Source organism: Pseudophryne corroboree, chromosome 6 (assembly GCF_028390025.1).
Source record: "Pseudophryne corroboree isolate aPseCor3 chromosome 6, aPseCor3.hap2, whole genome shotgun sequence".
In the NCBI taxonomy this organism is placed as follows: domain Eukaryota; kingdom Metazoa; phylum Chordata; class Amphibia; order Anura; family Myobatrachidae; genus Pseudophryne; species Pseudophryne corroboree.
The window spans coordinates 231,037,069-231,063,813 of NC_086449.1; the positions used below are offsets into that span (position 1 = coordinate 231,037,069).

The following is a 26,745-nucleotide window of genomic DNA, read 5'->3' on the forward strand; positions in this document are numbered from 1 at the left end:
ACACTCTCTTGCTTTTTCTCAAAAAGGAATTTCATTTTCCAAAGGGCAAGCAAATCAATTTTGCCAGGCACAGTTGCAGACAGCATATGTGTGAGACTCAAAGGACATCCAGTTGATTGGGGTGAAAGCTGAGCTGTGAAGCATTGCAATGTTTCACACAAAATGAGTGAAGACCATCCTGCATCAGTCCAGAGTTCTACATAGTACTTTAAGCTACAAATGCAATACTCCTAACCAATATTTCATACATTTTGTGCATAAGCAATATTGTGAAGGGGTAGATTTACTAAAGATCGATTTACTAAAATCAATATAAAATCAATCAACATCGACAGCATCTTTCAGGGTCTAAATTCCTTATTTACTAACAGCTGATTTAAAAATCAATATTTAATCCAATGTCTATGCTGGCTGTTGTTCTAAGTCTACAGTCAATCAGATTTTGTCAGTTCCATTCAAAATTGTGTATCTATGATAGTGGGGCCCAATCAGTGCATATGCAGAGCAAATCCTGGGCCATTTGGGAGTCTGAAGATGGTATCAGTAACCCCTGAGCCATTTGGGAGTCCGAAGACGGGATCAGTATGAAATCTAGAGTGACGGGATCCCAGCAGTCGAAATCCTGACGCCAGAATCCCGACAGCCAGAATCTCGACCTCGAGCACCGCATGTCCCCTCACGGGCGTCCAGCGCTTGCCACGCTTCGGGCCTGGTGGTGACCTTCCATTGCCACAAGGTTCTATTCCCCCTTGGGTGGTGGCGTGGACCACCACCCAAGAGGCGTTTCTGGCTGACAGTTGGGATTCTGATCATTGGCATTTCAATGGCTGTCGGGACTTCAGTGTTAGGATTTCGACCGCCGGGATCCCATCAGTAGAGAATATAACTGCATACCCCGAAGACGCAACAGCGATATGCATTGCATCCTTCTCTGAATGAGGCCCAATTACTTCAGCCACTGTGAACCACATGGTTGTGCGCAGATCCTCAAATGTTTCTTGATTTGTTTAAAAATGTATAAAAACAGCTAAAATCAAGTAATTTGGACTGTGTTTGTTCCTGAAGTAGGCTGTTAGTAACATCTGACCTGATGCATTGACGGATGCAATGGCGATCGCAGCTGTGATCGTGCACACTGACGATGTGCAAAATTACACAACATACCCATCAGCCCTGAAAAGTACAGAGACACCCACCAGAGCCATTGCAAAGGTACATCAACTGCGTACACATTCGTAATGCGCACGCACATAGACACATCCTTAGGTAATAGGCAGCTTGAGTAAATCAACAGCCACGCAACATGGCAGCCTAAACAGAGACGCTGGAGCCATGCTGTTTAAGTATGGATTTCCAGGCACACCCAGCGATACGCCCCATAACCTGACCTTTTTTGCCATCACTCTTCTGTTAATGCACACTACTGATGCCTGACTGTCAATCATTTTTTGAGAGGGTAAACATTGCGAGTGGCATCGCTATTAGACTTTGATGCATACACAGTGCAAAGCATATGCATGCGCAATTACCTACTAATCGCTCAATTGCAAAAACATTGGCATAGTGTCTGTCATCTCTACTTTTATAGGCATTATAATAAAGGTTTAGGCAACAGAATGTGTTTAATAAGTGATAAACAGCTGTCACTTATAAGTCTATTGTTTGGACGATTTTATGTTTGATTTTCTGTCGATTTTGCAAACCAACTGTTAGTAAACCTCTGATTTGCAATGAGCCTCATGAGAAAAAAAATCAATGATTTTCCGATATTTAATTTTAAGAGTGAGTCCATTTTTCGGACGATATTTGCCATTAGCGAACTTCTGATTTGCAAAATCTACCAGAAATTGGTGAAAAGACACAACATCCATCAAAATCTGCCTTTAATAAATATATATATATATATGTATAAAAATATAAATATATAAATAAATATATAGATACAGATGGAGCCACACTCATCTTGGCTTCTCTGCTGCGCCTAGGCACACCCTTGTTTATTAGCATAAACCCTTCATCTATTGTTCTCAGCTGCAATACAAAGAGAACAATACATCAGGGGATTAAGTCATTACAGCAGGGGATTAAGTCCGACTGTCCAGTCTCAATTAATACTATTAAAGGCCAAGATGAAGATGACTCCATCTGTATACAATACCATGATTATTTGACATTTAAGTCCTGATTCAGAGATTTACTGTACACAAATGCATTTGCAGCTGTGAATGTGTACGCAGTGACTGTGTTAAAATATGCAAATATCACTGCCATCTGGATTTGTATTGAGATGCTTACTGAGCCACTGGGATTTGCAAAGCCATCAGTGGGCATCATAATACAAAGATGCAGCATCCATTGCAGATCAGTTATAGAAGTTTTGAGTAGTCCTATGTTCGCGCAGCATGGCCACAGGTAGTAAGACATCAGAGATATTGTAACTGTGTATGAGATCTCAATTGTTACCCCAAACACGCCCCTAAATCAGTCACAACATGCCTGAGTTTTTGCGGCCACTCTCCGTTACCTCTCCCAAATGATCCCTGACTGCCAATCACTTTTTGAATAAATCTCTGCAACCACTATAGCAAGAGCAGCGCAACTTTGACGCAAGCACGGACTGATGAAAATCCATCAAATTTACCCAAGTACATCTCTGAATCAGTCTTAATACCAATCATTAATTTTAACATTTTAAAGTGTAACTCCATATTACTGCTGCTGATAGATGTCAAGTAAGGATAGATATAGGAAGTCCAGTGTCAAATTGCGGAGAGCTTCCAGCGTTGTTCCATGCAATGTGATGGTTAGCTACCTGAATCATGGCATCCAAACCATTCTATGTTAGAAATATTGTGGTAGTACATACATACACACACGAGAAACCTGGTTTGTGCATGAGTAAGAAAGACCTGTAGATTAACTTTTATTTTAGCATCATAAGACCATCACGTTTATACTATTACATGGTGCTGAATATTGCTAATGTTGGCAGTGATGGGGTTAAGTATTCATACTGGCAAGTATGTCTTGAGGGAGAAAACTAATGCCGGAGGAGATCAACACAGACTGCCATATCAATGAAGACGTAAGTGCATAACACTTAGCCCTCACAGGCTGACTACTATATAGAGGCAGTTCTACTGTACTAACAGAAGTCAGACTGTTCATTTCTCCTGCAGGTCCTGACACAGCTACAATACATAAAAGAGATTACTTTTCGAGGCACACTCTCCCAGTCAGCTAAGACTATTGGCTTAGTGAGATTGTGGCCCTGGTGCTAAAACTACTCAGACTCTGCAGTTACCAGTTGTCAGTGTCCCTTCAGCAACTGCTATTTCTTCACATCAGGGTTGGACTGGCCCACAGAGGTAGTGGGGAAACCATCAGAGGCCCCTACTGACTGGGGGCTCACCTCCTCCACTAGAGATCAGTTTCCAGACTGGGCACTTGTACTATAGATAATACACATAACCTCATATTGCACAGGGCTATGATATATTTTCTACAGTGCACTGTTGTTATTAATCTGGTACAATATCATGCATGCACTATCTCTCTCTCTCTATATATATATATATGTATATATATATATATATATATATATATATATATATATATATATATATATATATATATATATACCATATATATTTATCAAGGGGCCAGATGGGACCTTGCAACTGTATTCCTCCGGTGGGCCCTTCATGCCCCAGTCTGACACTGCTTCACATCATTGCTTATGTTATATAATAACATCATTTTATTTATGTACTGAGAAATGTGGCTTTAACCTGTTTGGAATTTCAGAAAGGAGACTAACTCAAGATTTAAAATGGGTTACCAAATCATTTCTTGGAGGGTTTTAAGACCCGGGAATATGTGAGTTTTATTTTTATGTGCACCAACGGACATATGGCCTTATCATTTAATATATACTAGTTAAACTCAAAATTATTTGTTAATGCATTAATAGTACGTTAAGGTGTAAGTGAGTAGAAGGGAATTGTGAATAAGCAATAATACTGGGATTATACATTAGTCTTTAGGGAAGAGAGTAAAAGTTGTCAAAGAGCTTACCACATTAGAAGTGGTAGTGTTGAGACGTATGGGCCTAAGTCAGACCTGGTCACACGCAGGTGTTTTTTTGCACTGCTGTGACCAGGTAATTGCCGCCTACAGGCGAGGGGGTAAGCGCATCGCAGGGGTGCGAATGGCTGTTTGTGAAGTTTGTGAAGTTTCTGCAAAGCCCAGGACTTACTCAGCCGCTGGTGACGTCAGGAACCTCCTCCAGAATGGATGGAAACACCTGCGTTTTTTCGGCACTCCCTGGAAACGGTGAGTTGCCGCCCAGGAACACCTCCTGTCTGTCAATCTTCCTGCAATTGCCCCTGCAATCGCTTTCGTCGTAACAACCATCGCTGTCCGGCGACCCCCGTCACCAGACAGGGATGTGCCTACGCAGTGCAGCCCACACACATGCGCTGTTCAGACCCGATCGCACGGCTGCAAAAAAAGGCAGTGTGCGATCTGGTCTGAATGACCCCCTTATGTGTAAATGGGGTGTTATATTAATTTGGAAAACTTCTGCATGGGAGATACCCACAGGGTATACATGGTGTATGTTTATAGCTGGTATTCAGATATATATTAATAACAGAGATATAAATGGAGGGTTCAACGTTTGTGGTCCAAGGGTATTATAGCTCAACGCATTTCACTGGTCCAACAACTGCCAGCTTCCTCAGGAGCATAAATTCAGTGTCCCCTTAGTGTGTTTAAATACCCTTTTGAAAAGGACAGAAGTCAAAACACCGGCTATTCTAGTTTTTACAACTTAAAATACATCCCACAAAACGGGCAATCTTATTATTGGGTCAACCTTAATAGTACCTTTATTATCAAAAATGAGGCTTAGAAATACTTAGAAAGAACTGAAGATAGAAATTCTCAGTCCGATCACGTTACCGTTTCCGATCACGTGATACACATAGGCTAATCAATGTATAATCCTGCATTGTCTCGGAATTCATAATCCGATCGCGTGATCGTTCCCATCCCCGACACTCGTCGCCGGACAGCGATGAGCCTGCGCATTGCGGCCTGCATGCATGCGCTGTTCAGACCCAATCGCACGGCTGCAAAAAAAGGCAGCATGCGACCTGGTCTAAATGACCCCCTTATGTGTAAATGGGGTGTTAAATTAATTGGGAAAACTTCTGCATGGGAGATACCCACAGGGTATACATGGTGTAATTTTATAGCTGGTATTCAGATATATACTAATAACATAATAAAGCTGATAATTAGTTGGGAGCAAAGTATAAAAGAACAGATAACTTTGCACCTTGGTCTATGTTGCGCTGCAGGTGGGGCAGATTTAATATCGTCCAAACTCAAATCTAAATTGCTTTGCACAAATAGAATTGCCCAGAATTTGTGGGCTACATGTAAAAGCAGCCAGTATTTACACTGCATGCAAATAAATACATTTATTTGCACCCCCTTACATTACAACTTGGTTTGTTCCAGATACAAATTTACTTGTTTTGCTTTGTTCCCAACTCAGAATCAGCCCCAAAGTGTTATTCATTTTAGAATAAATTTATTGTAGATTAGTTTATTTATGCATTTCAATGTTTAGTATTTTATGATTAGTTGACCTATACTTTTATATTTGCTTTCACCCAACTTCCTCTTTTACTTGCTAATAAATTGTACCCTCAACCCATTAAAGGTTTTTCTATTTACGTGCTGTATTTCTGTGTTGGGAGGGTAGTTCACCACACCTCCACAGTAGGCCATAACAGTCTCCCCGAGCTAAGCCCCAGGGTACCTTTTTTGCTAGAAAGATGACTCGGGTGGAGGCAGTGTTAATTTTGTTGACCAAAAATTTTCAGTAAAGTATTTATCGAATAAAGTTTATTTCAGGACTAAAATTAGACTAAAATGAAAATAGATCCACTGACTAAATCTTAACTAAAACAAAGCAAAAAAAAAGAGACTAAGACTAAAACTACATTTTAAATCCTTGTCAAAGAATACTGAAATTAACACTTGAAGTAGAGTTTTAAATGAAATTATATGTTCTAGATATTTGCAGAAAATAAACTGCTGTGAAGGAAATAGGATTGTGTATTGCACTTGTTTCTTCTAACAAACTTAAGGCATTAATTTGGATATGATATATGGGAGCACTATATTACTCAGACTCTGTATGTAACACATTCTCAGCCTACTGAGCATAGATTACTAATGATATATGGGAGCACTACAGTAAGTCAGACTCAGTGTGTATGACATTCTCAGCCTACTGAGCATAGATTACTAAACACAGTTAAAAAGGTATGCACACTTCTCAAAGGAATCTTAGAGAAACGTTCTTCAGCAAAATCCAATACAGTATCATTAAACTGTTTGCAAAAGTTATGACTAAAACATTGACTAAATTTAGACTAAAATGAAAACTGAGATCCACTGACTAATTCTTGACTAAAATAAAGCAAAAGTAAAATACTAAAATGTGACTAAAAACCAACTACAATTTTAAGTAAGCAACTAAGACTAAAACTAAATTGACAATCATATTCAAAAGTAACACAGGGTGGAGGTATAGCAAAACTGCAAGTCCTATTGAAGAAACAACTCATGTAAAATTCTAGTGATTCTGTCACCCTGCCTACTCTTAAGGGGGGTACACATGTAGTGATGTGTCCTTAAATTCTAAGCAATCTGACTAGATTGACATCAAAATTACCTGTAAACTATTTTTTTTTACAAGTGTGTATTTACAATACGTTGTTACTATTTAATACGCTCTGCACTGGATTTATACAGTACATGCAGTCTCCTGTGCCTCGTTAAGATCTCCTTTAGGTAAATGATAAAGTTAACTAGAAAGTGAAAATTGAAACCCTATCTTGTTTTGCACCTAATAATCTTACATACAGTAAGAATTCATTTATCTATCATCCCTATCTTGGCTACACAGCTAATTACTGTTTGGGGTGAATTAATTAAAGTGCACTAGCTATCTGAAAATTACCAGATCAAAAGTATTTTTTTGTACTCCTATTTTTCTCTGAATATTCCACTAAAATGAAAAAAGAAATGAGAGGAAAGGCTTCCGACACAATAATGATGTTCTACTACACTTTTTCAAACACATGGGAGTTTTTTTTAAAACATATGCACTGCGAAAATACAGTAGATTAGCAAGCTACCAAAACAAAGTCCTCTTCTTTGCCCTTCCCCCCCAACCCAACACAAAATTATTCAAGTATGCAATTATAATGTGCTAATATGATTTGAAAGTCAAATAAAAAAAAATTGCAAAGTTCATTTTGTTGGCTGTTAAAGTTATTTTGTTATTGTTGTGTTTGATCATAGCAGATGATACAAAAAGTCTCCAGGCACATTTGGCCTAGAGTACATTGTCTGGGTCATAATACTAAGCAGGTACTAATATAATGAAAGCAAATAATTAACTTAAAAGAAGACACAGCCTAACTCAGGCCTGGAAAGCCTGCCAGCATAACTGATCACCTCCTTAAAAGTCTAACAGGAGTCTAAGAGATGGAACAGGAGAACAGTGTACATTTTACTTCCAAAGTTTAATGAGGGAGAGAAAAAAATCATTTTGAAGTAATCTAGGAATCTGCTGGAAACAATTAGCGCTATTTAGAGGAAAATACATCAGGTGGTGCCCAGGAGACAAGATGTATTATAGAACAAAGTTTTCCGTGTGGTCCCTGTTCTGCAGTGTAATAGTGAGTTGACTGTGCAGAGAAAATGATAAAGGGTTCTCTAGGGGAATATACAAAAGGAAGGATGAAACTCAATGTGAAATCATTTGCCTGAGTCGAGTTTCATTAGTCCAGTGGGACTAATGCAGCTACTTCAGTTTTGAAACATTAACAATCCAGCACAGGACACTTTTTCTAATGTCCCTTCTGGATTACACGGTTGGGACTGTGATAGAGAGGACAGTCATCCTTTTAATTACGAAATAATTTAATGTTTGACTAGTACTTTCTCAAACATATGGGAGATTTTCAAACATATGCACTTATAAAGCAGATTAGGCCTATGAGATCAGCTCCATATGGCTTCTTCTAACACACAAAGAACAATGTAGCTAGGTACTTGTGTCAGAATTGTGTATTTCTGGCGAATTTTTATTATTACCTTGTTATGCTTTCTAGTCAAACGTAATGGCTTTTAATGTCATAGTTGTGATGGGATGTGTAATGTAGTAAAGGCAGACATCAAACAATTGTGTTCCATTTATTTTAATACAATTCCACTCCAAAAAATAGTTTTTGGTAGAAATACTGTACTGTAAGATCTCAAACTAGAAAATCATACACATTTGTGTTCCTCAATGGAACAAATGGGAAGTTCACAGAGGAGAGACATTGACAGAGGATCTCAAGAGAACATGTACTGTTAGTTAGATTTTTTTTTAAATTTTATAACCCAGTTTATTTTATCCCCTTCTAAAACTACAATTTTGGATGGAATAATCCTTTATGTTAAAAGTTGAAGAATTTATTTGACAAAACGCACCATTGCTGGCACAGTATAAGATGCATTTTGTACTTCTCAGTACAGGTTGGGTACGAGATCCCTGCAGTGACCATCCAAATTTGTCACAATCCTGGCAGAGGCATTCTGACAGTCAAAATCCCAATGGATTTGGTGAGTATTGTAACCCTAACCATAACCCTACCCCTCCCCTCTTGCAGCCTAACCTTAACCGTTCCCGCCCACAGACTAACCCTTTCCTCTCCCGCCCAGTGCTGGATTAAACCCTGTGGAGGCCCCTTAAGCAGTCAAAATCTCAGGGCCCCTTGCAAATTATGTCCTAATACGTATTTAATTTTTCCAACAGTCTACCATCTGGAAACTGTAATATGAATCTGATGTACTGTATATGGTTCATGTACTTTATGTTGTTTATGGGTACATTACATTAATAAAGTATAATCTCTATAGTCTCTTTAACAGAAAGTTTTAAGTTTTTTTTAGTTGTTTAATTTTTTCTATCTTTTGGAAACAATTTTAGAAAGCTTAATTGTAATTTTTTGAGCCATTGTCACAGGGCTCCTAAAAGGGAAGGGGCCCATAGGCCGGTTCCTATTCTGCCTATTTGGTAATCGGACACAACCTACCAGTAGTGCCTAATGCTAACCCTAAGCCTACCATTAATACCGTCGAAATTTCGACTGTTGGGATGCTGCTGCCAGTATTGTGACTGACTACATGCCATCAGTACAGAGGTACAGCTTATTAGAATGTGGTGAGATTAAGGGTTCGACGCAAGTGTCATATAACAATTCGAGTTGTATCTATTCCTAAATAAGATCTAAGCTTCCCATGCATTTTACTGTATATGTTGGTGATGTCTGTCTTTAGAGTCTTAGCATAATGCAACTCTAAATACTGGAAGATGTATTTAACTTGCATTTTGCACAATGGGTTACCATAGTTTACATGCAGGGCAATGACTTGGCGTGTGGAAAGGGGAGCAGCTTGCCTCATGCAGCCCTAATAGTTTGGGGCAGGTAATATAACGCTTCCATCAGAGTGCAACTCGCCTCTCAGTGCAGCAAATAATCCACTTTCAACGCATCAAAAAAGGCATAAGGGCCACAGTCATGTTCTAACTTTCTCACACATTAAGTTTCTACAAGAGATGATCAGCTTTGGCTCTAATCATGATATTAATTAAACATGGTTCTTCATATAATAATAGAACAAACTAGTAAAATGTTGTTTCCTGATACATTGCATTATTTCTTTGCTTGTAAATGGAAAATGTTAAAAAAAAAAAAGACAGAAACATTTGTGTGCACGTTATCCGATTAAGCTCCACATCTTGGATGCTACATTGTAAACATCAAGCTAAGCAAAACGATAACAATGCAACTCTGATTTCATAAAAGAAACAAAATATTTAACACAGGCAAGTGATTCAGATAACAGGAAGTTCACTCACCATTATGTTCTTGTGAAATGCAGATTATAATAAAAATGGAAACGTGTTATTAATATCCCAATCAGAGCAAACAGCTCATGTCTAATATTAGGTTGCATATGTAAATAATAGAAACAGCAGGAGAACAGAGTATATGGACTATGGGTCTGATTCAGGGATGGTTTGTGCACATCTTCAATGGTTACTGATCTGCACATGTTACTGAGCATGCACAGTTCTTGTACTGTGAGGTCACTCGCACTTCCCCTCAAGCAGCAGCATGCTTGACATGCTGGGGCTGTTTCGGGGTGTGGAGGAGGAGCAGATGGGGTTATCTTTACCAAATGGGGGCAAGTCTTCCCATTTTGTAGGCATGCTGAGACCAGGGTCTGCATCTTCCTACACAGCTTTCCTGGATGCAGCAGCGGATCACAGAAGCCAGCAGACACCTCCTGCAGCATTAGCAGAACAGCTGCGTCTGTGTCACCTGTGTCCATCTCTGAATCAAGCCCTATGTGCCCTATTATGTTATTTTGCTGCTTCACAACCGTTTTAACCTCAAAATTTAAAAGGGCATCTGCAATTTACCGTCACTGCCTTTTCAATTTTGGAGTTAAACCCACTTAGTAATGTTACTTCTCAGCACCTTTAGCTTTACCACACAGGAGGGGAGGTGTATCAAGCTTCGGCGAGAGATAAAGGGGAGTATTTGCCCAAAGCAACCAATCAACAGCTGTCATTTCATAAACTGTGCTAGAAAAATGACTGGTCATCTTAGAATGACAGAAGTTGATTTTTTGGGGCAACTTCTTCACTTTATTGCTCTTCAAGGCCTGATACATCTCCCCATGAGTGCTTGAAACCTGGTGATATTAGAAGAATGACATAGCTGGGATCAGGACCCGGATACTCATTCTCCTGCAGTTCAGATGGTTTCTAAGGCAAGATTTGTAAGGTTTTAAAATTAATAAATATGTATTATGTAAAGCACACATATCTTAACTAAACATTGTTATAAAGTATTAACAGTGCAGTAATAAGTTATTGTGTACATTATGCAGCCTTTAATGCATCATTTCATTTCTATTACACACTACAGCTCAACAACTGGAGAGCTCAGACAATATCACACATTTTCAGTTAACAATGTTAGAACTATTAGCTCCAATGAATGTATCTCTAACTAAGCATACTGTAGTTTCCCTCTCTACTATGAGGGAACCTAGCACCCAACCCACACAAAACAGCACTCAAAAATGCAGGTTATTATTTAGTGAGCTAAGCACTTGGAATGACCTAATGAACAGTAGATCCAACTCATCATCTGCTCACACCAAGACTCCATTTTTTGCCAGGTCTTACTAAAGCTGGTACCTTCTATGGTGAAGCATCGCTAGATCCCACCTCAGTGCTAAGCCCAATAGTCATTGTTCTTCCTGCAATGACTATAATTCAATCCCTAGACATACCCAGCAAATAATGATAATTACCCTGTAGTAGTCGGTACTGTAGACGTCCCGTGACATGCCAAAGTCTCCAATCTTAACTAGAAGGTTTACTCCCACTAAGCAATTCCTGGTGGCCAGGTCTCGATGAACAAAGTGCTGCGATGCGAGATAGACCATTCCTGAAGCAATCTGTGTAGCAATGTGCAGCATCTGGGACAGACCCAGGTCCCCTTTTGTCTGTCGAGGTTGCCCATCTACAAGAATCATGGCATCTGGTCCATGAGCTCTGAAAATACAAAATAGCCATTGAAAAGTCATCACAAAACTTTAGCAATGAAAGACCGATGGTAACATATAACAATCTGTGTAAAAAGCAGTAGCAATTAAATTATGTTATTAATTACGGGTTTTTGACAAAATCTTTGATAGTATGTTAGAAAACATATTAAATATTTAGCAGTGCAAACAACTCTTTTGAAAGAATCTGGAAAAATATAAACTATTATTATTGATGGTAAAATAAATAATTTGTGATGTGGGACTGCTATCAATTAAATTTAGGATACTGTATTTCTATTGGTGGTACTAAAATGCTTAAAAATCTTAACCAGATAATATGTTTTCATCAATGCCAAATTTTAGTGCATCCCTTCCCCACAAAGTCAGTAGCTCTAAATAATTAGGACCACCATTGCACCCCAATCTGCATAACATATATACATGATGGAACAAATTAATCCAAAAATATTATTATATTCATTTATTTATACACTCAATGGTTCTTGTGTTTTTCTGAATACGCCTAAATATACACTGCAACAAACTTATCTCTCTGCAAGTACAATGTATGTTTATCTTCAACCTAAATCTCTATTCTTCTTCAGAATTTCCTGCTATATATTGGCCTTTAGGTAAGAAATCAAAAGTCATCCTTCATTTTTGAACAGCAAGAACAGAATATTGTATTTTGCACATCTGATGAAATTTGATATTTCATATTTGAGTTTCTTTCCACTGACAATGAATTAACTGCAGATAGTGTTTCATAATTTGTAAACACTCAAATATGCTTCCTGTCTGCATTTCTTTTTTATAATTTATCCTTGAAAGATTGAGCTACTGTAGAAGACAACTTTAAAGAAATGAAATGTAAACAGGGAATGACTGGGGTGAGTACAATGTACTTGGTGAATGAAAATACTTGACTCAGTTAAGCAATGGATCTGTAAATATGTTTCCCTGGGTCAACTAAATGTGTTTCTCAATTTTTTGCTGTTCAAATTAAAGAACCATAACTTATTGTAGTCAATAAAGAACAAGAAGACAATTTAAATGAGATACAGGACATTTATATGGGTATTTCGTGCTTCAAAGCAAGGAACATGGTCTTTTCTAACCCACAGGTTGAATTATTTGCCACCTCCGAGGTTCATCATAGATCAGACTTCATCCCTATTACACTATGCAGACAAAAGTAATTGGACACTGACAGCATGTCACGAACCTCGGGCAGCGGCGACCGCGCTTGTCCCTGCGGGTGGCCTGGTCTGCCCGGCGCCTCTCTTCCCCTGTCAGTCTCCGGCTTCAGCGGCGGGTCGGCGCTGCTCTCCGGCGGCTTCCCGGAAGCAAGGGCGCCGCCATCACAAGCAAGGGCAAGGAGGCGGAGCAGGTCTGACGTCACCTGCCTGCTCCGCCAATCAGGCTAGGGCGGGGAATTTAAAATCAGATACCAGGCAGAGATCCGATGCCTGAGTATCTTCGTTTCTCCTGTGGAAGCTATGATCCAGAGCTCCCTCGTCCCTGCAAGCATCCTGTGCTTCCAAGCATCCTGTCCCTGCAAGCATCCTGTGCTTCCAAGCATCCTGTCCCTGCAAGCATCCTGTGCTTCCAAGCATCCTGTCCCTGCAAGCATCCTGTGCTTCCAAGCATCCTGTGCCTACAAGCAACCTGTGCTTCCAAGCATCCTGTGCCTACAAGCACCTCCGTGCCTCCAGTTACCTCCGTGTCTCCAAGCACCTCGTGCCTCCAAGCACCTCCGTGCCTCCAAGCACCTCCGTGCCTCCAAGCACCTCGTGCCTCCAAGCACCTCGTGCCTCCAAGCACCTCCGCGCCTCAAGCACCTCCGTGCCTCCAGTTACCTCCGTGCCTCCAGTTACCTCCGTGCCTCCAGTTACCTCCGTGCCTCCAAGCACCTCCGTGCCTCCAAGCACCTCGTGCCTCCAAGCACCCCGTGCCTCCAAACACCTCCGCGCCTCAAAGCACCTCCGTGCCTCCAGTTACCTCCGTGTCTCCAAGCACCTCGTGCCTCCAAGCACCTCGTCCCTCCAAACACCTCGGTGTCTCCAAACACCTCCGTGCCTCCAAGCACCTCCGTGCCTCCAAACACCTCCGTGCCTCCAAGGGTCTCCCAGCACTCCCTGTACTCCCAGTACCTCAGTGCCTTCAATACCACAGTGTCTCCAATATCTCAGTACCCCAGCCTTCATTATTTCTACAAGTCTTGTCTTACAGGAGACCTACAAGAATTCCTCTGGGCCTCCCGCCTGCCGTCTTAGTTCTGCATGAGGAAGACCTACATCCGGCCATCTCTACTACGACCCAGTGGCGGTTCCTCTTCCCGGTCATCGGAAGAAGCCCCGAGTCCACAACACTCCCAAACCAGGTCAGTGATAGTATACTCAGGCCTCATGGACTCGGGGGATCGGAACACGGACTCTAGTGCCATCCAGAACCTGGCTTCTCGAGTGCAAAGTCAGGAAGCAGCACAAGGTCAGGTGATGCAGTACCTCCAGCAGTTGTCCGGGCGTCTGGATCAGATTCAGGCGTCTCTGGCCTCAGTAATTCCGGCTCCTGTTCCAGCAGTCGCACCAGTTGCCGTTGCCAGCAATGTTCAACCATCGGCCGGTGTCACTCCACGCCTTCAGTTGCCTACTCCGTCCCGCTATAATGGGAATCCCAAAAATTGTCGTGGTTTCTTGAACCAGTGCGAGGTACATTTCGAGCTACTTGCACACAACTTTCCTACAGACCGGTCCAAGGTAGCATATATTATTTCTCTGTTGGAAGGTTCTGCTTTGGATTGGGTGTCTCCATTATGGGAACGATCTGATCCCATGGTTTCCAACTACACCAACTTCATCTCGTCCTTTCGAAGGATTTTCGACGAGCCCGGCAGAATGACCACTGCTTCTTCCGATTTGCTCCGTGTTCGGCAGGGCGCCCGTTCCGTGGGCCAGTACGTGGTTCATTTCCAGACCATTGCTTCCGAACTACGCTGGAATAATGATGCCCTGAGAGCTGCCTTCTGGAACGGTCTTTCCGACCGGCTGAAAGACGAGCTGGTTACTAGAGATCTGCCGGATCCATTAGAAGATTTGATTTCCCTTTGCGTCAAGGTGGATCTTCGGATGCAGGAGCGTGGAAGAGAACGTAACCGTTCGGATCGTTCCAGGTTCCGGAATCCTACTCCTAGGCCGGTGGCCTCACCTAGCTCAGATGAGCCCATGCAAATTAACCGCTCCCGACTGTCTCCGGAAGAACGACAGCGTCGTCGTGAGGGTAAACTCTGCCTTTACTGTGGAGCCGCAGATCATTTTCTTAAATCTTGTAAAGTCCGTCCGGGAAACGGGCAGACCTAGCTTGTTCCGGAGGAGTCAAGCTGGGAGTTACGACAAAAGCTTCTCCAACTTCGGACTGCTTGCTTCCAGTAACTCTAGTCTCCAATTCAGTCTCCAGGTCTTGTGAAGCCCTATTGGATTCCGGAGCTGCAGGGAACTTCGTTTCTTCCTTCTGTGCCCAAAGTTTGGGTTTAAAGTTACGGCCTATCGAGCGGCCAATTTCACTGACGGCTATCAACGGGACTAGAATTTCCAAAGGTCTCATAATGTGGCGCACGGGGCCAGTTAAGCTGCGGGTCGGGGCTCTACATCAGGAAGATTTGGAACTCTTGGTAATCCCAGAAATGCCCCATGATCTGGTTCTTGGAATGCCTTGGCTGAAAAGTCATAACCCCCACATCGATTGGAAGTCGTCACAAATTCTGTCCTGGAGTTCCTTTTGTCACACTAATTGTCTTACTCCTGTTTGTCCGCTCCGTGTTACCTCCAAAACGGATGAAGAGCACATTCCGGAGGCATATCAAGGGTACAAGGACGTATTTTCGGAACAAGCTGCTGACCTGTTACCACCTCACAGGCCTTGGGACTGCCCTATTGACCTTGTCCCAGGGAAGACGCCACCTCGTGGTCGCACATATCCTCTGTCTCTTCCCGAGACTCAAGCCATGTCGGAGTATATTAAGTCCAATATGCTCAAGGGATTCATTCGCCCCTCTTCCTCCCCTGCTGGTGCAGGCTTCTTTTTCGTGAAGAAAAAGGACGGGGGGTTGAGACCATGCATCGACTACCGCGGCCTAAACGACATTACTATTAAGAATAAATACCCCTTGCCACTAATCACAGAGTTATTTGATAGGGTTCGTGGTGCCCGCATTTTTTCAAAACTCGACTTGAGAGGAGCTTATAATCTTATACGCATCCGAGAGGGGGATGAATGGAAGACTGCCTTTAATACCCGAGATGGGCATTACGAATACTTGGTGATGCCGTTTGGTCTTAGTAATGCTCCCGCGGTTTTCCAGGGATTCGTCAACGAAATCTTTCGTGATATGCTGTATCAGAGCGTTGTGGTATATCTGGACGACATACTGATTTTTTCCAAGAATCTTGTCGAACACAGGACTCAAGTCAAAGAGGTGCTACACCGTTTACAAGAGAATCATCTCTACGCCAAGCTTTCCAAATGTACCTTTGAAGTAACATCTATTCCGTTCCTCGGTTATGTCATCTCGGGGACGGAGCTTCGCATGGATCCGGAAAAGTTGTCGGCCATTCGTGATTGGACTCAGCCTCTTTCCCTGAAAGCAATACAAAGGTTCCTGGGCTTTGCGAACTACTACAGGAAATTCATTAAAGGTTTCTCCACCATTGTTGCACCCATTACTGCCCTGACGAGAAAGGGTTCTAATCCTAGTTTGTGGCCTCCGGAAGCCATTGTAGCTTTTTCTCGCTTAAAGTTAGCTTTCACGACGGCTCCAGTTCTCCAACAACCAAATTTCGAGGAACCCTTCTTCTTAGAAGTTGATGCATCTTCAGTCGGGGTGGGGGCTGTCCTCTCCCAGCATTCCTCTGATAAGAAATTACATCCGTGTGGCTTCCACTCTCGTAAATTCTCTCCAGCCGAACGAAATTACTCTATTGGAGACCAGGAACTCTTGGCAATCAAATCTGCCTTGGAAGAATGGAGATATCTTCTAGAAGGGGCTAAACATGTGTTTACCATCTACACGGATCACAAGAATTTACTGTACATCAAATCCGCACAATGTTTGAATCCTCGCCAGGCGAGATGGGCACTTTTCTTTTCCCGATTCTCGTTCATTATCAAGTACCGTGCCGGGACTCTCAATATTAAAGCAGATGCGCTTTCCCGTTCACAGGTTCCCACAGACGAGGATGAACCTCCGGAGCGGGGTTTAATTCTGAATCCAGTTTCTGTCTCTGCTGCTTTAACTACTCCAGCTCCTCCTCCTGGAAGAATGTCCGTACCAGCTAGATTCCGCCCAGGAATACTACGGTGGGTCCATAACTCCAAGTTTTCCGGTCATCCCGGCGCTCAGAAGATGTACAAGTTTCTGCAAAGGTCTTACTGGTGGAACACCATGAGGAAGGATGTACAAGATTGCGTTAATTCATGTCCCCAATGTACACAACATAAATCTCCTCGTCTGCCTCCTGCAGGGTTACTTCGTCCTCTGCCTATCCCTGTGAGACCCTGGACTCACATTTCCATGGACTTCATCACTGACTTGCCCTGTTCCAAGGGTTGCAACACCGTTTGGGTTATCGTTGACCGTTTTTCGAAGATGGCACACTTTGTGCCCTTGACTGGTCTTCCGACAGCACCGAAACTGGCTCTATTGTTTATCCGAGAACATTTTCGTTTGCATGGGTTGCCACAAGAGATTGTTTCTGACCGTGGAGTACAGTTCACCGCCAGGTTTTGGAAAGCCCTTTGTTCAACTCTACACATTAAACTTAAGTTTTCGTCGGCTTATCATCCCCAAACAAATGGACAAACGGAACGAGTCAATCAAGATCTAGAGACTTTTCTTCGGTTGTATCTCTCTCCTTCACAGGACAACTGGGTGGAGTTGTTGCCTTGGGCGGAGTTTGCCCATAACCATTTGTTTCATTCTTCCACTGGGGAATCACCATTTTTCGTCAACTACGGGTTCCATCCCCGTGTTCCGGAATTTCCAAGCCTTCCGATAATAGAGGTTCCTGCTGTAGCGTCCACTCTACGACACTTTGGACAAATTTGGAGAAAGGTTCATGCTAATCTTAAGCAGGTTTCTGTTCGGTACAAGTTCTTTGCAGATAAGAAACGGCAAGCCGCACCTCAATATAAAGTTGGGGACAGGGTATGGCTGTCCACACGGAATCTCCGGTTGAAGGTGCCCACCATGAAATTCGCTCCAAGGTTCATCGGTCCTTACCCTGTGCTACAAGTCTTAAATCCTGTGGTCTGTAAACTGGGTTTGCCTGCCCATCTTCGCATACCTAACGCCTTCCATGTTTCTCTACTCCGTCCCCTCATACTGAATCGATTCCACTCAGCACTCCCAAGGCCAACGTCCGTAGTGGCAGAAGCTGGAGCGGAGTTTGAAATCAAAGCTATTCTGGACTCTCGTTATCTTCATAAAAAATTACAGTACTTGGTGGACTGGAAGGGTTATGGACCTGAGGAGAGAAGTTGGATTGGGGCTACTGAAGTAACGGCTCCTCGTCTGATTCGGATCTTCCACTCCAGACATCCGACTAAGCCCGGGAAGTGTCCAGGGGCCACTCCTGGAGGAGGGGGTACTGTCACGAACCTCGGGCAGCGGCGACCGCGCTTGTCCCTGCGGGTGGCCTGGTCTGCCCGGCGCCTCTCTTCCCCTGTCAGTCTCCGGCTTCAGCGGCGGGTCGGCGCTGCTCTCCGGCGGCTTCCCGGAAGCAAGGGCGCCGCCATCACAAGCAAGGGCAAGGAGGCGGAGCAGGTCTGACGTCACCTGCCTGCTCCGCCAATCAGGCTAGGGCGGGGAATTTAAAATCAGATACCAGGCAGAGATCCGATGCCTGAGTATCTTCGTTTCTCCTGTGGAAGCTATGATCCAGAGCTCCCTCGTCCCTGCAAGCATCCTGTGCTTCCAAGCATCCTGTCCCTGCAAGCATCCTGTGCTTCCAAGCATCCTGTCCCTGCAAGCATCCTGTGCTTCCAAGCATCCTGTCCCTGCAAGCATCCTGTGCTTCCAAGCATCCTGTGCCTACAAGCAACCTGTGCTTCCAAGCATCCTGTGCCTACAAGCACCTCCGTGCCTCCAGTTACCTCCGTGTCTCCAAGCACCTCGTGCCTCCAAGCACCTCCGTGCCTCCAAGCACCTCCGTGCCTCCAAGCACCTCGTGCCTCCAAGCACCTCGTGCCTCCAAGCACCTCCGCGCCTCAAGCACCTCCGTGCCTCCAGTTACCTCCGTGCCTCCAGTTACCTCCGTGCCTCCAGTTACCTCCGTGCCTCCAAGCACCTCCGTGCCTCCAAGCACCTCGTGCCTCCAAGCACCCCGTGCCTCCAAACACCTCCGCGCCTCAAAGCACCTCCGTGCCTCCAGTTACCTCCGTGTCTCCAAGCACCTCGTGCCTCCAAGCACCTCGTCCCTCCAAACACCTCGGTGTCTCCAAACACCTCCGTGCCTCCAAGCACCTCCGTGCCTCCAAACACCTCCGTGCCTCCAAACACCTCCGTGCCTCCAAGGGTCTCCCAGCACTCCCTGTACTCCCAGTACCTCAGTGCCTTCAATACCACAGTGTCTCCAATATCTCAGTACCCCAGCCTTCATTATTTCTACAAGTCTTGTCTTACAGGAGACCTACAAGAATTCCTCTGGGCCTCCCGCCTGCCGTCTTAGTTCTGCATGAGGAAGACCTACATCCGGCCATCTCTACTACGACCCAGTGGCGGTTCCTCTTCCCGGTCATCGGAAGAAGCCCCGAGTCCACAACACTCCCAAACCAGGTCAGTGATACAGCAAATAGATCAACAAGATTTTATGGATGTCAGTACTTTGTAGATCAGCCACATGCATTGATTACTGCAAACACCTTTTTTTAGCAAACTAACCTGGACAACAGCAGGCTATATGTTTTTCCATTCAGCATTAAGTACAGTGACCAACTGCAACACGGAAGAAGTTTGAGTTGGTCTAGAAAGCAACCGTCACTACAGATTTGTCCCAGAGGTTCTCTGTGGGCTTAAGATCTGGACTCTGAGCTGGTCATTCTATCCAGGTTACCAAATGTACTGTATATCAGTCCAGTGTTACCCTGGAAACATGAAGTTGTGCCGCCTACGAAGATCTGGTTAGCTCCTTCCAGCAAGCCATTTCATTAGCAAATAATCTAATCAGTGCCCCTCTACACATTTTATACCATCTCAAACATGTGTCTGCTGCAGGAGCACACCATTTTGCTTGTGCTGGGGTGGAGTCCAATCACCTTACTAAACATAGTGTAGTTATTGTGGGAGTAAAGGGAAAATGGGCCAGTAGTGGATAGATATTAAAGGATATTGGTGACCGCTTGGTTCCATTAAAATGATGGAGAGGGATGGCTAAGCACAACAGGCTCTAATAGAGGGCAGATGTTTATTCTGCCCAAGAGCAGGTCCTATGTCTATTCTTTTGCATTATTTTGTTTATAAAATAATGTGTTCATTTATTAATATTTTTTAAGTGTTACTCAGAATCATGCCAAATTTGTGATATGAGTCTCCCCAATGAAAATACTTCTGTGATTTAAATATTCTGAAATACTTATTACCACAAGTTATTATGTTGAAAGTCTATATACCCTGTCAGCTGCATAGCACAATGGTAAATATCTTTATGCAGTTTTACATACAGGTGCAGTTAACCTGCACAGTTGAGCTTACAATAAGTCTGAACTTTTTTACACAAAGGGGACGATTCAATTGTTTTACTCCATGGCTGCCACTAGATGGTGCCTGATGGAGCAATTCAACTGATGCTCTGTTCGAGCTTGAATAGCCATCTGGGGCAGGGGGGGGGGGGCGGTACATTTCATCTTGCTACCTCCTGAGGTACTAATCTGCGCATGCATGTGGCACTCACACGAGATGATGGGCGGGGGGGGGGGTTAACTGCTCTGAAGGGCGCTCATTACATTTGAGCATCCACAAAACTGAACTGAACTGAATTACCCCCAAATAGGTAAAGTGACTAAAGTCAGCACTGGAATTGAAACTGTGATAATCAACAAGTATTGCAGTTTCTTTGTTATAAGTCAGTGCACAAACCACAATCCACTTGTAGCTGTGTTTTTCTGACCTCTGCTTTCTGATGGAATGTTACCCACACCAAGAGATATGACTCCTCTTAGATATTGTCTTAGATAGGAAAAATTCAATTTAAAGCTGGTTTATAATGAAAAAATAAAGATAGATGCATCTCTATTAATCATATTTATTAAATCGTTTTTCCACATTAATGAAGCTTGCCTTAAGTGTATTAAGAGGGTACTTCAGCAAATATTGGAGAAGTCTGTTATGGTTCCTAAATTTTCTATCACAAGAGCGGTCTCCTTAGATTTCTAACAATTTCCCAAAGCTAAACATTTTGGAGCTTGCTTCTCCATCACACTTTACTGAAGCCAAATACAAAACCTTTAGGACAGCATTTTAATATTGGTCCTAATTCAGTAAGGATAGCAAATTCTGCTAATTAGCAGAATATGCAATCCTTTGGATTGAATGCTGGGGGCCGCCCTCCAGGGCAAGGCCACCCAGCATGCTGCCAGCCACCTCCCCTACTTCAACACATCACAATTTTTGCTTGTTAGCAGAAATAGAGGATGCCTCCTGCCGGCGCAGCTTAGCTACATTAAAGTCCTGTGTGTCACTGGCCGCAGAACAGGATCCGTATGAACACAGAACCCCCCTCCTGGGGGTTGGCAGCTATGTGTGGCCTTAGCCTGAGGCTGATTAGGTGGAAGCCTAGGTGCCCTGCATTGACTAGGGGCCTGTCCAAACAGTTAATATTTATACATTAAAAAAACAAAAAACAATTTCAGCCAAAAGAAAAGGAAGAATGATTGTGCTGTGAGAAAAGAGGTCAGCAGACTATTTCACCTGGGTATCGTCGTCAGTGTAAATACTGAAAGTGTAAATGATGATAAAAGTTCTGCTTCCCAAAAGTCTACCTGTGAATTTGATATGGAGATGTACACTGACAGGGACTGAAATACCTGAAAGCCTAGGGGTCCGCCCAGGGGTAATACGGCCCTGGGTTTGTCACAATGTAGCAAATTTGGTGCAGGGATAGAGTGAATTGGAGTGGGATTTTTGAGAGGCAGAGTTTATCTTGTCACAATTTTATCTAACTAAATGTTGTGAAGTACAGTATGGGTCATTGTATTGTAGCTAGAGATGAGCGGGTTCGGTTCCTCGGAATCCGAACCCGCCCGAACTTCAGCTTTTTTTACACGGATCCGAGCGACTCGGATCTTCCCGCCTTGCTCGGTTAACCCGAGCGCGCCCGAACGTCATCATGACGCTGTCGGATTCTCGCGAGGCTCGGATTCTATCGCGAGACTCGGATTCTATATAAGGAGCCGCGCGTCGCCGCCATTTTCACACGTGCATTGAGATTGATAGGGAGAGGACGTGGCTGGCGTCCTCTCCATTTAGATTAGAAGAGAGAGAGTGAGATTGAGACAGAGACACTTGATTTACTGGAGTTTAGGAGTACTAGAGAGTGCAGAGTTTACTAGTGACTGACCACTGACCAGTGACCACCAGTGCAGTTTTATTTAATATAATCCGTTCTCTGCCTGAAAAAAACGATACACAGTGACTCAGTCACATACCATATCTGTGCTCAGCCCAGTGTGCTGCATCATCTATGTATAATATCTGACTGTGCTCACACAGCTTAATTGTGGGGGAGACTGGGGAGCAGTTATAGGTTATAGCAGGAGCCAGGAGTACATATTATTAAAATTAAACAGTGCACACTTTTGCTGCAGGAGTGCCACTGCCAGTGTGACTGACCAGTGACCTGACCACACTGACCACCAGTATAGTATACTATATTGTGATTGCCTGAAAAAGTTAAACACTCGTCGTGTGACTTGTGTGGTGTTTTTTTATTCTATAAAAAACTCATTCTGCTGACAGACAGTGTCCAGCAGGTCCGTCATTATATAATATATACCTGTCCGGCTGCAGTAGTGATATATATATATTTTTTATATCATTATTTATCATCCAGTCGCAGCAGACACAGTACGGTAGTTCACGGCTGTAGCTACCTCTGTGTCGGCACTCGGCAGTCCATCCATAATTGTATACCACCTACCCGTGGTTTTTTATTCTTTCTTCTTTATACATACTACATCTCATTATCATCCAGTCTATATTAGCAGCAGACACAGTACAGTACGGTAGTCCACGGCTGTAGCTACCTCTGTGTCGGCACTCGGCAGTCCATCCATAATTGTATACCACCTACCCGTGGTTTTTTTTTTCTTCTTTATACATACTACATCTCATTATCATCCAGTCTATATTAGCAGCAGACACAGTACAGTACGGTAGTCCACGGCTGTAGCTACCTCTGTGTCGGCACTCGGCAGTCCATCCATAATTGTATACCACCTACCCGTGGTTTTTTTTCTTTCTTCTTTATACATACTACATCTCATTATCATCCAGTCTATATTAGCAGCAGACACAGTACAGTACGGTAGTCCACGGCTGTAGCTACCTCTGTGTCGGCACTCGGCAGTCCGTCCATAATTGTATACCACCTACCCGTGGTTTTTTTCCTTCTTTATACATACTACATCTCATTATCATCCAGTCTATATTAGCAGCAGACACAGTACAGTACGGTAGTCCACGGCTGTAGCTACCTCTGTGTCGGCACTCGGCAGTCCATCCATAATTGTATACCACCTACCCGTGGTTTTTTTTTTCTTCTTTATACAAACTACATCTCATTATCATCCAGTCTATATTAGCAGCAGACACAGTACAGTACAGTAGTCCATGGCTGTAGCTACCTCTGTGTCGGCACTCGGCAGTCCATCCATAATTGTATACCACCTACCCGTGGTTTTTTTTTCTTTCTTCTTTATACATACTACATCTCATTATCATCCAGTCTATATTAGCAGCAGACACAGTACAGTACGGTAGTCCACGGCTGTAGCTACCTCTGTGTCGGCACTCGGCAGTCCGTCCATAATTGTATACCACCTACCCGTGGTTTTTTTTTTCTTCTTTATACATACTACATCTCATTATCATCCAGTCTATATTAGCAGCAGACACAGTACAGTACGGTAGTCCACGGCTGTAGCTACCTCTGTGTCGGCACTCGGCAGTCCATCCATAATTGTATACCACCTACCCGTGGTTTTTTTCTTCTTCTTTATACATACTACATCTCATTATCATCCAGTCTATATTAGCAGCAGACACAGTACAGTACGGTAGTCCACGGCTGTAGCTACCTCTGTGTCGGCACTCGGCAGTCCATCCATAATTGTATACCACCTACCCGTGGTTTTTTTTTCTTTCTTCTTTATACATACTACATCTCATTATCATCCAGTCTATATTAGCAGCAGACACAGTACAGTACGGTAGTCCACGGCTGTAGCTACCTCTGTGTCGGCACTCGGCAGTCCGTCCATAATTGTATACCACCTACCCGTGGTTTTTTTTTCTTCTTTATACATACTACATCTCATTATCATCCAGTCTATATTAGCAGCAGACACAGTACAGTACGGTAGTCCACGGCTGTAGCTACCTCTGTGTCGGCACTCGGCAGTCCGTCCATAATTGTATACCACCTACCCGTGGTTTTTTTTTCTTTCTTCTTTATACATACATACTACATCTCATTATCAACCAGTCTATATTAGCAGCAGACACAGTACAGTACGGTAGTCCACGGCTGTAGCTACCTCTGTGTCGGCACTCGGCAGTCCATCCATAATTGTATACCACCTACCCGTGGTTTTTTTTTTCTTCTTTATACATACTACATCTCATTATCATCCAGTCTATATTAGCAGCAGACACAGTACAGTACGGTAGTCCACGGCTGTAGCTACCTCTGTGTCGGCACTCGGCAGTCCGTCCATAATTGTATACAACCTACCCGTGTTTTCTTTTTCTTCTTTATACATACTACATCTCATTATCATCCAGTCTATATTAGCAGCAGACACAGTACAGTACGGTAGTCCACGGCTGTAGCTACCTCTGTGTCGGCACTCGGCAGTCCATCCATAATTGTATACCACCTACCCGTGGGTTTTTTTTTCTTCTTTATACATACTACATCTCATTATCATCCAGTCTATATTAGCAGCAGACACAGTACAGTACGGTAGTCCACGGCTGTAGCTACCTCTGTGTCGGCACTCGGCAGTCCATCCATAATTGTATACCACCTACCCGTGGTTTTTTTTTCTTTCTTCTTTATACATACTACATCTCATTATCATCCAGTCTATATTAGCAGCAGACACAGTACAGTACGGTAGTCCACGGCTGTAGCTACCTCTGTGTCGGCACTCGGCAGTCCGTCCATAATTGTATACCACCTACCCGTGGTTTTTTTTTTCTTCTTTATACATACTACATCTCATTATCATCCAGTCTATATTAGCAGCAGACAGTACAGTACAGTAGTCCACGGCTGTAGCTACCTCTGTGTCAGCACTCGGCAGTCCGTCCATAATTGTATACCACCTACCCGTGGTTTTTTTTTCTTTCTTCTTTATACATACATACTACATCTCATTATCAACCAGTCTATATTAGCAGCAGACACAGTACAGTACGGTAGTCCACGACTGTAGCTACCTCTGTGTCGGCACTCGGCAGTCCATCCATAATTGTATACCACCTACCCGTGGTTTTTTTTTCTTTCTTCTTTATACATACTACATCTCATTATCATCCAGTCTATATTAGCAGCAGACACAGTACAGTACGGTAGTCCACGGCTGTAGCTACCTCTGTGTCGGCACTCGGCAGTCCGTCCATAATTGTATACCACCTACCCGTGGTTTTTTTTTCTTCTTTATACATACTACATCTCATTATCATCCAGTCTATATTAGCAGCAGACACAGTACAGTACGGTAGTCCACGGCTGTAGCTACCTCTGTGTCGGCACTCGGCAGTCCATCCATAATTGTATACCACCTACCCGTGGTTTTTTTTTTCTTCTTTATACATACTACATCTCATTATCATCCAGTCTATATTAGCAGCAGACACAGTACAGTACGGTAGTCCACGGCTGTAGCTACCTCTGTGTCGGCACTCGGCAGTCCATCCATAATTGTATACCACCTACCCGTGGTTTTTTTTTCTTTCTTCTTTATACATACTACATCTCATTATCATCCAGTCTATATTAGCAGCAGACACAGTACAGTACGGTAGTCCACGGCTGTAGCTACCTCTGTGTCGGCACTCGGCAGTCCATCCATAATTGTATACTAGTATCCATCCATCTCCATTGTTTACCTGAGGTGCCTTTTAGTTGTGCCTATTAAAATATGGAGAACAAAAATGTTGAGGTTCCAAAATTAGGGAAAGATCAAGATCCACTTCCACCTCGTGCTGAAGCTGCTGCCACTAGTCATGGCCGAGACGATGAAATGCCAGCAACGTCGTCTGCCAAGGCCGATGCCCAATGTCATAGTACAGAGCATGTCAAATCCAAAACACCAAATATCAGTAAAAAAAGGACTCCAAAACCTAAAATAAAATTGTCGGAGGAGAAGCGTAAACTTGCCAATATGCCATTTACCACACGGAGTGGCAAGGAACGGCTGAGGCCCTGGCCTATGTTCATGGCTAGTGGTTCAGCTTCACATGAGGATGGAAGCACTCAGCCTCTCGCTAGAAAAATGAAAAGACTCAAGCTGGAAAAAGCACAGCAAAGAACTGTGCGTTCTTCGAAATCCCAAATCCACAAGGAGAGTCCAATTGTGTCGGTTGCGATGCCTGACCTTCCCAACACTGGACGTGAAGAGCATGCGCCTTCCACCATTTGCACGCCCCCTGCAAGTGCTGGAAGGAGCACCCGCAGTCCAGTTCCTGATAGTCAGATTGAAGATGTCAGTGTTGAAGTACACCAGGATGAGGAGGATATGGGTGTTGCTGGCGCTGGGGAGGAA

General features: G+C 43.4%; 1 protein-coding gene across 4 annotated transcripts in view; it reads right to left on the reverse strand.

Annotated features, from left to right (window-relative positions):
• The window catches only part of NTRK3 (neurotrophic receptor tyrosine kinase 3), a 787,704-nt gene that overhangs the window by 60,826 nt on the left and 700,133 nt on the right, over nt 1-26,745 (reverse strand). For all 4 annotated transcript variants that reach the window (XM_063925760.1, XM_063925757.1, XM_063925758.1 and 1 more), the window contains one exon: nt 11,467-11,710. In XM_063925760.1, the coding sequence (XP_063781830.1) occupies nt 11,467-11,710 (244 nt within the window). The remainder of the gene's footprint in view (nt 1-11,466; nt 11,711-26,745) is intronic.